The following is a 12,403-nucleotide window of genomic DNA, read 5'->3' on the forward strand; positions in this document are numbered from 1 at the left end:
AAACCAAAACATAAAACAGAAGCAAACAGTAACAAATTCAATAAAGACTTTAAAAATGGTCCACATCAAAAAAAAATTGGTCATTTTAGTGACTCTGGATTTATTTTGTCTCCTAAAGTTGTTTTTTTTGTTTTGTTTTGGTTTTGGTTTTTTTGCGGTACGCGGGCCTCTCCCTGTTGTGGCCTCTCCCGTTGCAGAGCACAGGCTCCGGATGCGAAGGCTCAGCGGCCATGGCTCACGGGCGTAGCCGCCCCATGGCATGTGGGATCTTCCCAGACCGGGGCACGAACCCGTGTCGTCTAGCATCGGCAGGCAGACTCCCAACCACTGTGCCACCAGGGAAGCCCTAAAGTTGTTTCTGTAGCGGTTTATATGTTTAGTGGTTTGCCTGAACTATATTTGTGAAATCTGTCTATCTCCTTTGTGGTGTGTGACCACATCTTCATAGATAGCTTTACTCAAGAATATATTTTTGTTTTTATTTTTTAGCCTTGTTTCTATGGTTTCACTGTGTCTGCATAGCTCAGTGGGTCAGCCAGTAATTGGACAGAGACTGTGCTCCAACACCTCAAAGCAGTTAAGCTTCATCCTCTGCTGATGCATTTGTATGTAGACAGGGGAGCACATTCATGGTTTAGTCTGTCTTGGGGTTTGCTTTCTGATGGGCCTTTTGAGTCTTCTATGCTTATGCACAAGACCTTAGTGTCAGCCAGGAGTCTCTAAATAGCTTGAGGATTCTTGGTCTCTGCTACATACGTGCAAAGCATTAGCAGGGAATGTGCTTACCCCAGTTACAACCTCAACCTCTGGCCGGTAGAAATGAACGCTTGGCCCTCCCCAGCTGTCCTGCCTCTGGGAAAGCACTTTCACTGACAAGGACCCTGAGTGTGGGCATCATCCACTGCTCCAGATAGAGTGGGCCCCCTTTGACAGCGAGAGCAAAGTTGCTGGTTCTCACGGTCCTTCCTCCCTGACAGTACTCCACATCGAAGGGATAGACAGGATCAGCCAGACTAGAGTGCCATAGATTTCCACCAAGTCCAGCATTTGCTAAAGCATAAACACTTCTCAGATTGTTGAATGCCTATGGTCAATTTCCAGAGTGCTGAAATGATTGTTTGGGGGCAATTTTGTCCATCTTTATAGTTGTTTTTAGGGAAGAGCGTTTGACAGTCTCCTCACTCAACCGTAGTCAGAAGTCCTGCCTGAAATCATTATCCTTCCCGACACTTTTGGATTTAATTCTTTGAATCAAATTCCCTCTGGTTTAAGTACCTAAAGCGCTTTCTGTTTTCCTGATCAGACACAACTCAAACATCATATAGTCTTTAGGAACTTATTGTCAATCAAGGAATGAGTGATAATTTGAATAGGAAATAATTCTCAAAGGTTTGGCCCCATTCACCTGCCCCAGTCTTTGGTTTCCTCACTTGTAAAGAGAAGTTCATAATACTTAGCTAATTAAGTTGTTCTAGGAAGTAAGTGAGATGACATATAGGAAACACCCGGGACACAGTACAAACCTTAAATACATATTTAATTCTATATTCCCTCCAGTTTAAGACCCCATTTCTTTTATTGTTCCTGGCAAACAGCAGCCTGAATATTCACTCACAAACCAGATTCTTGTGCAAATCTACACATGAGGAAACTAGAAAGAAGCCAAGTTAATTAAACTGCTTAGTGATTCATCGTCTGGCTTTCAGATGCCTAATTTCCTTTCAGTTGCCCACAACAAAACTTTTTGAAGACCCATAGTTGAGTCTTATTTTTATGACTGAATTGATTAAAACATTTAGATTCTTTCTCGGACTGTAATCTGGTTCCTATTGCTGTGAATAAGCAGGACATTCAATACTGCAGACACAGCAGACTTTGAATAGCTCCATGCATAAATTATGATGTTTGCTTGTTAGCAATACTGTCTGTGACGTCAGTAGCAGAGTCAGCTAACAGATGGTGGGAGATGCCACCGTTTTGAACAGTAGTATGGATGTAAATAGATTCCTGTTGCTGGTTTTAAAAAACTGGATATTTTACATTTAGAGTGAATCCAGTATTCTGCTCTTTGGCTTAGAGAGTGGAAAGCGTCTTCCCATCAAGGTAAGCAAAAAGGTCCATGTTTTCCCCCTTGTTGGTTCTCCATGGGTGGCTACGCTCTCATGATTGTCAATCAAAGATGGATCATAGGGTTTTTACAACGCATGCTCTTGGCGTAAGATGATGCTGGCTGATCTCTAGGCATACTCAGAAGCAGGAATATCCATGTTTTCCTTTTTCTTATGTGTTAAACTCTTTCTTATCTGGAATAACTTATTTTTTGTTTTTTGTTTTTCTATTTGTTTGGTGGTTGTTGTTGCTGTTGTTTTGGCCACGTTGGGTCTTCGTTGCTGGCTGCGCGCGGGCTCTTCTCTAGTTGCAGTGCGCGGGGGCTACTCTTTGTTGCGGTGCTCGGGCTTCTCATTGAAATGGCTTCTCTTTTTGCAGAGCACGGGCTCTAGGCACACGAGCTTCAGTAGTTGCAGCATGCAGGCTCAGTAGTTGCAGCACACAGGCCCTAGAGAGTGAGGGCTTCAGTAGTTGCAGCGTGTGGGCTCAGTAGTTGTGGCACTCAGGCTTAGTGGATCTGTGGCATGTGGGATCTTCCTGGACCAGGGCTCAAACCCGTGCTCCCTGCATTGTCAGGTGGATTCTTAACCACTGCGCCACCAGGGAAGTCCCAGGAATAATTTATTTTATAATACGTTTTGGTGTGTTAAAATCTTTCATGAACAGAGTTCACACTAGAAACATTGTGTGGGTATCCATTTAAAAATGAGAAAGGAGATTTTTATAAAATAAAAAAAATACTAAATAAAAACAACCTAACTGAGACAGTGGGCCAGGATTCTGTAGCTCCTCCCTGCTACTCTCTAAGCACTACAGGTGGTGTTGACCACCTGTAGCTATGCAGAGGGAGGGGCCTCATTCCTCTGGGAGGTTCCCAGGTATGTCAGCTGAGTCTCCCAAATGTGACCAAATGGTTTAAGCAAAACAAAAAAAGTGTGTGTTGGAAGACAACATTTTACCTGAATCCGAGGGCGTAAGCAACGTCTTCAGGACTTGGTCTTAGTTGCTCCATCCCTTGGCTACCCTTGCTGTCTCCCTCCAAGAGCAGACACCACCCACCACGCCATCATGGGGGCAAAATGGCTGCCAGCAGTTCCAGGTGCATAGTCTTGGCTCTCAACGGGTTTTGGGGGTCAGCTTTAATTGGACAGGCTGAGATCATTTGCCCTCCCTGAATCAATACATGTAGCCAGGGGAAGAGACTTAGGCCGGCTTCCCCAGAAGCAGAGACTGAGATAGTGGTTTGGGGGCACAGGATGTACTGAAGGAGTGCCCTTCAGGAAAAGCCTGAAGGGAGGACAGGGGAGGGGAAGGAGCAAGGACCTGGTCTCAGGATCAAGTCTAACCTGGTCTGACCCACAGGATATGACCATGGAGCACAAACTGCATCCTAGATTTGCCTCCCCTAAAGGCAAGGGGGCCTGACCATCTACACTCCATGTCGTTCAGTCACTGGCTACAGTCTGCTCTGCCCAGGGGGAAGGAATTACTCCCCAGGGAAAGCGGCTCTGTCCGCTCAGAGCAGTTGCCGGGAGAGGGGATTTGGCAGCTCGTACTCACAGCAGCTGCGCTGCTGGTGACGGTGTCCGAGTGGGCACCACTACCTCAAGTTTAGAGGGACTCCTCCTGTATCCCCGCACACCCCACCCCTGTGGGGGCATGCCTGCTTGGCTGACACGGACTTCTCAGAAGACTTGTGGGTTTTCTTTGTGTGTGTGTGACTCTCCTTGGGATTAACTCCATTAGATGGAGCACACTACAGCTCTTTGAGATAAACCCTTCACTACCTTGAGCTCCTGCATGGAGGCTGAGGAACACTGCTCTTAATCTCCCCTTATTGTTTGATTGAGAGGCTCACCCAAAGCTCTTTATTTATTTATTTATTTTTAATTTTTTTTTCTTTTTGCGGTACGCGGGCTTCTCACTGCTGTGGCCTCTCCCGTTGCGGAGCACAGGCTCCGGACGCGCAGGCTCAGCGGCCATGGCTCACGGGCCCAGCCGCTCCGCGGCATGTGGGATCTTCCCGGACCGGGGCACGAACCCGCGTCCCCTACGTCGGCAGGCGGACTCTCAACCACTGCGCCACCAGGGAAGCCCCTCAAAGCTCTTTAAAGGGACGTTTGTATGACTGAACAAAACTCGGATCCTTTGATTTTCTTGAGGTATTACAGAAGGTTGTATTTACACAGATATAGATAACCAATATGGGGGGCGGTAAGCAGCCGTCTCCACCACACAATGGTTTTAAAGGCAATTCCCTCTTAATCTTTGCCTTAGCTTCTTGGTTATTCTCAAGCACTTACTTTTCCATATGAACTTTTCTGTCATTACTGTTGTTCCATATGACTATTTTTAGCTAGCTCTAAACTCATTGTGATAGAATGGCAGTAATGTCCATACATATTAATGTTGGGAGGATTCTTATTTCTATGATACTAAGTCTTCCTATCCAGACGTGTTATATCTCTCAATTGATTCAGTTTTTATGTCCTCTAGAAGATTCTATTTAAGTTAAATCATGCCTTTCATGTTAAATTTACTTCACGTTGGATATTGTTACTACTGCAATGAGATGTTCTTCCATTTCCAATTTTTGTTAATACAGAAAATATATGCAACCATTTAACCAAATTTTCTTTTTAAAGATTTTCTTTCCTAAAATATCATGGATGATTCTGCCTATTTTTAAATTTAATTTTAACTTAATTTTATTTTTTTGGTTTAATTGCATTCAGTAGAACTTTGGGAACTGTTGAATTATAGTGATAGATGGCATAAGTAGTTTGGAACTGATTTTGATGAAATTGGCTCTGCATTTATACTCTTTAGTCTAAAGCTTTCTCTTGGTAAATAATCTTTATCATATTTAAACATTTTACTTGGAAACCTTTTTAAAGATTAGGAATAGCCTTTTTACTATTTATTGATTTAATATTATCATATTTAATTTATTGATTAAATATATTGTGATCATTTATTTTTTAAAAATTAGAGTTAATTTTCTTAAAGAGTTTTGGATTTACAGAAAAATTAAGAAAGTAGTATGAGCTCCCTGAACCCAATTTCCCCTATGATCAACATCTTATATTAATGGTATATTTGTTTTAATTAATGAACTAATATTGATACACAATTATTAAATTTTTATTATTTATTTATTTATTTATGGCTGCATTGGGTCTTCGTTGCTGCACACGTGCTTTCTCTAGTTGTGGCAAGCGGGGGCTACTCTTCATTGCCATGCGTGGGCTTCTCATTGCGGTGGCTTCTCTTGTTGCGGAGCACGGGCTCTAGGCCCACGGGCTTCAGTAGTTGTGGCACACGGGCTCCGTAGTTGTGGCTTGCAGGCTCTAGAGGTTTAGTTGCTCCGCAGCATGTGGGATCTTCCTGGACCAGGGCTCAAACCTGTGTCCCCTCCATTGGCAGGCGGATGCTTAACCACTGCACCACCAGGGAAGTCCCCACAATTATTATATAAAGTCAATTCTTTATTCAGATTTCCTTAGTTTTTACCTAGCATCCTTTTTCTTTTGCAAGTTTCCATTCAGGATGCCACATTAAATTTAGTTGTCATGTATCCTTAGATTCCTCCTGGCCATGACAGTTACAAAGGTTTTCCCTGTTTTTTTTTTTTTTTTTTTTTTTTTTCTTTTTGCGGTATGCGGGCCTCTCACTGTTGTGGCCTCTCCCGTTGCGGAGCACAGGCTCCGGATGCGCAGGCCCAGCGGCCATGGCTCACGGGCCCAGCCGCTCCGCGGCATATGGGATCCTCCCAGACTGGGGCACGAACCCGTATCCCCTGCATCGGCAGGCGGACTCTCAACCACTGCGCCACCAGGGAGGCCCGGTTTTCCCTGTTTTTGATCACCTTGATCAAAACAGTTTTGAGGAATACTATTTAGATTCATCACTGTTGGTGTTGACCTTGATTGCCTGGCTGAGATAGCATTGTCAGGTTTCTCTACTGTGAAGTTACTCTCCCCCATACCCGTTCCTTACAGTTCTCTTTGGAAGGAAGTTGTTATGCACAGCCCACACTTAAGGACTGGGGAGTTATTCTCCCCCTCCTTGAGGGTGGAGTTGCTATAGAAATTATTTGGAATTCTACTGCATGGGAGATTTGTCATGTCTATGAAGTAACCCTCTTCATCTCCAGTAATATTTCTCGTCTTCGGTCTACTCTGTAAGACATTAATTATAGCAAAACAGCTTTCTTTTAGGTAACATTTCCATGGTACGCTTCTTTATTTTACTTTCAATCTCTCTCTGTGTCCTTAACTATGTCTCCCGTAAGCAGGATTACTGTATTATAATTAGAATGAATTTGTTTTATCTAGACTGACAATTTTAGTCTTTTACTTGATGAATCCAATCTGTTTACATTTTATGTAATTAGATGTATTTGTGTGTGTGTATATATATATATATATACACACACAATATACACACAAATATATATATATACTGTCTTACTGGGATGACTTTTCTATTCGGTATCTGTTTTATGCCATTTTTCTCCTTTCTTGACTTTAAAAATCAATCAAAATTGTAATTTTTCTGTTATTTCCATGTAATAACTTTTTTTTTTTTTTTTTTTTTTTTTTTTGCGGTACGCGGGCCTCTCACTGTTGTGGCCTCTCCTGTTGCGGAGCACAGGCTCCGGACGCGCAGGCCCAGCGGCCATGGCTCACGGGCCCAGCCGCTCCGTGGCATATGGGATCCTCCCAGACCGGGGCACGAACCCGTATCCCCTGCATCAGCAGGCGGACTCTCAACCATTGCGCCACCAGGGAGGCCCCCATGTAATAACTTTTTAATTACACTTTCCTTCACTTTTTTAGTGGTTAAGCTAGAGATTATAATATGTGTCCTTACATTATTATAGTTTAACACAGATGATTATTTTTACTAATTTCTTAATGATGCTGCAACCCTAGAACACTCTGACAATGTTTACCCCATCCTGCTCTCTGTTATGATTGTCATGCATTTTATTTCTTTTTTTTGTTTTTGGCCATGCCTCATGGCTTGAGGGATCTGAGTTCCCTGACCAGTGATCGAACCCAGGCCCTCGGCAGTGAGAGCACCGAGTCCTAACCACTGGGCCACCAGGGAATTCCCTGTCATGCATTTTATTTTTTTAACACATTTATTAGAGTATAATTACTTTACAATTGTTTTCCCTGTTTTGTTTTGTTTTTTTGCGATACGCGGGCCTCTCACTGCTGTGGCCTCTCCCGTTGTGGAGCACAGGCTCCGGACGCACAGGCTCAGCAGCTATGGCTCACGGGCCTATGGTGTGTTAGTTTCTGCTTTATAACAAAGTGAATCAGCTATACATATACATATATCCCCATATCTCCTCCTTCTTGCATCTCCCTCCCTCCCACTCTCCCTATTCCACCCCTCTAGGTGAACACAAAGCACCGAGTTGATCTCCCTGTGCTATGCAGCTGCTTCCCACTAGCTATCTGTTTTACATTTGGTAGTGTATATAGGTCCATGCCACTCTCTCACTTCGTCCCAGCTTCCCCCTCCCTGTGTTGTCAAGTCCATTCTCTACGTCTGCGTCTTTATTCCTGTCCTGCCCCTAGGTTCTTCAGAACCATTTTTTTTTAGATTCCATGTATATGTGTTAGCATACGGTATTTGTTTTTCTCTTTCTGACTTACTTCACTCTGCATGACAGTCTCTAGGTCCATCCACCTCATGTCATGCATTTTAGATCTACATATATTTTAAACTCTACAAAATATACCATTATATACTATTATTTTTTTGTATAAGCAATATCGTATGTTACCCTTCTGCTGTTCTTTTTCTTCTGCATTTGTTTCCCTCTTTGGATCATCTTCCTCCTGCCTGATAAACTCCTTTTTTTTCTTTCAGTGCAGTTCCTGCTGGCAACAAATCCCCTTGGTTTTCGTTTGTCTGAAGATGCCTTTGTTTCCTTATTTTTTTCATAAAAAGAAAGCACAGTTTACATACAGTAAAATTTACCCTCTTTTAGTGTACAATTCTGCAACTTTTGACAAATGTACACATTTACATAATCACAACAATCAAGATTTAGGACTGTTCTATCACCCCAGCACATTCATTTTTTTAAAAGCATATTTCACTGGGTATACAATTCTAGGTTAGCAATGATTTTCTTTTATCGCTTTAGAGATGCCATTCCATTATCTTCTGTATTCCTTTGTTTCTATAGAGAAGTCACCTGTCAAGTTTAATATTGTTCCTTTAGAGATAGAGTGCCTTTTTCTCTGGATGCTCACAAATTTTTTCTCTTTGTGTTTAATTTTCAGCAGTTGGACTATGTAATGTTTCTCAGTGTGAGGTTTTTTTATTATAAAAGTTTTCTTTTTATTTGTTTCCCCCAGCACTGGGCTTCTGAATTGTCCAGGCCCTGTTACTCAGCCTGTGCCCAGAGTAACAAATTCCCTTAAGAAAATAGTCATCTACACTAACCAATCTCTGAAAGATTCTCTCATTCCTGGAATTTTAATATGTCTCATAATCCTTGCTGCCACAGCTCTCTGATGTATTTGGAATATAATTTTTATAATTTATCTGACTTTTCTTAATGTTATAGCAGGCACTTTGACCTGTTGTAATCTATTATGTCTTAACTAGAAGGTCAAGTCTGAGCCTTCCTCTTTTCATCTCAGCCATGTCATACTTCTGTCCACAGATGGAGTCTTTCCTCTTGGATGACATCGGCTCCATGATACAGAACAAGGCCATTGAGAGAATCATCTCACCAATGACTGTTCAGCTTTGCCATCTGATCATCTCAATGGAGAGGAAAGACATGGACAATGAAGTATTTGCCTCTTTGGAGAAGATGGCAGAGGAATTGGCTCAAGCTAGTGAAGAGTTTGTGCAAATTGCCCAAAGGTAATAAATTTAAACAACTCAAGCACTTTACTCTGACAAGTTTGCAGAAGAAGAGTATAAATAGAGCCTTACTATAGTCTCCTTAGATACTTTTGGAAAGAAGTCAGGTGTGACAAGTAAATTGATAAAACATAAAGCAAAGCTACTTAATATGTTGTTATTTATTAGTCGGGATGTAATTTCAAAAGGCAAACATTTCAGGGGCTTCCCTGGTGGCGCAGTGGTTGGGGGTCCGCCTGCTGATGCAGGGGACATGGGTTCGTGTCCCGGTCCGGGAGGATCCCACATGCCGCAGAGCGGCTGGGCCCATGAGCCATGGCCACTGAGCCTGGGCGTCCGGAGTCTGTGCTCCGCAGCGGGAGGGACCACAACAGTGAGAAGCCTGCATACCGCAAAAAAAAAAAGAAAAAAGGCAAATATTTCAGAATTAGCTGACTGAGTTTTCCACTAAGAATACATGTTTTCATCCAACATGTATTTATCTACCACCTCCTAAAGTGTCAGGCACTATTCTTAGTGCTGAAATGTAGCACGAATAAGACATTCACAGTCCTTGCTCTCAGGAGCAGTGGATCAAACAGAAAGGAAACATACAACAATATCAACAAGGAAAAGCCAAATACATAAATAGAAAAGTAAGGAAAGTACAGCTATTTCAGTGAAAAAGAAAGAAAAATGAATTTTAAAATCTGGAATATATATTCAATCTTACTAATCCTCAATCATTCTTTTACCAAACATTTAGCAAACAAAGAAATGAAAATTAAAATGGTAAGATACTATTTTTCTGGACCAGCATATCAGCAACTATTAAAGAATAATGATAATGCTGTGTTGGCAGACATGAGTCATCTCATATACTCATGATAGAAATGGAAATTGGTGTTTTAGAGGGTAATTTGATAAAATAGATCCAAGACTTTAGAAATATGTACCTGTTGACTCATTAATTCCAATCTTACTAATTTATCCAAAGGACATACTCACAAATATGAGCTAAGATGTATTTACAAGGACATTTGTTGTGTCATTATTTAAAATTGTGAAAAAGTAGAAACAAGCTAAATGACCTAGTTTAGTAAACCATGATATAACCTTATGGTGAAACAATAAAACAAAATAGATGCTTAAAATGTCAATTAACATTTACTAATTAGGGGAAATACTTGTAGTATTGCTTTACATGGGGAACTGGGCTTTCAAACAAAAATTTTAAGCTAATATAGAGCTAGAATTAATATGAACAGAGAATGCACCTATCATAATAATAACTGTTCCAGGCAAGGGTCATCAGTGGATGCTAAAATTAGTGGGCAAAAGTTTAATGAGGAGCAGGATATTTGTATTGTCTCTAGTTATCTTCTGGCAGAGTATTTATTATTTACAAAGGGGAAATAGTAGTTTTACAGAGGAGAAGCCTGGCAGATATCACTTTACCCAAGTGATCAAGGTTAACATTACTATTATTGGGACAAAAACAACACCACATGCCCACTGATGTGGGCCATTGAGAAGGACATAGCACCACTTCTGTGGAATCAATTGCCAAGATGTAGAACCTGAACCTATTAGTAAAATATCAGGGAGTTCCCTGGTGGTCTAGCAGTTAGAATTCATAACTTTCACTGCTGTGACCCGAGTTCAGTCCCTGGTTGGGTGACCATGCACGTGGCCAAATATATATATATATATATATATATCAGAAAAACCCAAATTCAGAGACCTTCTACAAATAAATGGCTTGTATTTTCCATAAAGTGTCAGGGGTCAAGACAAAGTCTCAGGAACTGCTCCATATTAAAGGAGACTGAGGGGACGTGTATTAGTTTTTTTTTTTGCTGCTGTAACAAGTTATCACAAACTTAGGGACCTAACACAACACAAATTTAGTACCTCGGAGTTTTGAAGTTGGTGGGCTTGGCTGGTTCCTCCGTTTTGGGTCTCACAGGCCAAAATCAGGTGTCCATGGGCCGGGCTCTTCTGTAGAGGCTCTGGGAAGAATTCGTTTCCAGGCTCATTCAGGCTGTCCCTTGTGGTCATGGGGCTGAGGAACCCAGTCTCTTGCTGGCTCTCAGCCAGAGGCTCATCTTTGCTCTTCAAGGCTGCCTGCATTCCTGTGGCCCCTCCAGCAATGGCGGGCCAAGTTTGCCCACGCTTCAGACCTCTCTGACTTCCCCTTCTGCCTTATTCTTCTGCTTTTAAGGGCCCATATGATTACTTTGACCCACCTGGATAGTCCAGGATAAGTTCCTATTTTAAGGTCACCTTAATTGCATCTGCAAAGTCCCTTCCCACAGTACCCAATTAACACTTGATTGACTTACCAGGGGATGGGAACGTTGGGGTGGGGGCATCTTTAGAACTGCCCACCACAGGACTCAACAATTAAATTTCATACATGTCCTCAGATTGGGAGCAATTAGCAAACTTAGAATATGGATTTTGGATTACATAATGGCATTGTACCAATGTTTAATTTTCTGATTAATTTCTGATAATTGTGTTGTGGTTGTGAATGTACTTGTTCTTAGGGAATCCACACTAAATCATTTCAGGGTAAAGAAGCATCATATCTGGAACTTTCTACACACACACACACATACATACACAAAAAGAGAGAATGATAAAGAAAACGTGGCAAAATGAGAACAGTTGGTGAATCTTATTGAAGGATATATTGGAGTTTGTTGTATTATTTTCGCAAAAATTTTTGGAAGTTTGAAATTATGAAGAGCTACAAAAACATTGTTAAAAAGATACTCATGGGGGCTTCCCTGGTGGTATAGTGGTTAAGAATCTGCCTGCTAATGCAGGGGACATGGGTTCGAGCCCTGGCCCAGGAAGATCCCACATGCCGCAGAGCAACTAAGCCCGTGCGCCACAACTACTGAGGCTGCACTCTAGAGCCCGTGAGCCACAACTACTGAGCCCATGTGCTGCAACTACTGAAGCCCACGTGCCTAGACCTCGTGCTCCGCAACAAGAGAAGCCACCACAATGAGAAGCCCACTCACAACGAAGAGTAGCCCCCATTCGCCGCAACTAGAGAAAGCCGGCGCGCAGCAACAAAGACCCAATGCAGCCAAAAATAAATAAAATTAAATCTTTAAAAAAAAGTTTCAATTTGAGATGTTGAAAAAAGTTCTGGAGATGGATGGTGGTGATAGTTGCACAACAATGTGAATGTACTTAATGCCACAATAGCTGTGCACTTAAAAATGGGTACGATGGTAAGTTTTATGTTATGTATATTTTAATACACACACACAAGATATGCAGCCAGAGGCACTGTACATGGTGTGACCCCAGTGATGTGAAAGGAAAAAAAAATTCATGGAAAGAAACTTGCCAAAATTTTTACAATAATTTACTTAGGAGTTTGAGAATAGAGTGA

The 12,403-nt window shown here is 41.8% G+C and overlaps 1 protein-coding gene across 1 annotated transcript in view; it reads left to right on the forward strand.

Moving 5' to 3' along the window:
- Positions 1-3,547: 3,547 nt before the first annotated feature.
- The window catches only part of LOC309815933 (uncharacterized protein), a gene marked incomplete at both ends in the record, with an annotated part of 36,914 nt that continues 28,058 nt past the window's right edge, over positions 3,548-12,403 (forward strand). The window contains 2 exons of the mRNA XM_082643006.1: positions 3,548-3,718; positions 8,804-9,009. Of these exons, the coding sequence (XP_082499132.1) occupies positions 3,548-3,718; positions 8,804-9,009 (377 nt within the window). The remainder of the gene's footprint in view (positions 3,719-8,803; positions 9,010-12,403) is intronic.

The sequence above is a fragment of the Mesoplodon mirus genome (assembly GCF_964341445.2).
Source record: "Mesoplodon mirus genome assembly, chromosome: 14".
NCBI lineage: Eukaryota > Metazoa > Chordata > Mammalia > Artiodactyla > Ziphiidae > Mesoplodon > Mesoplodon mirus.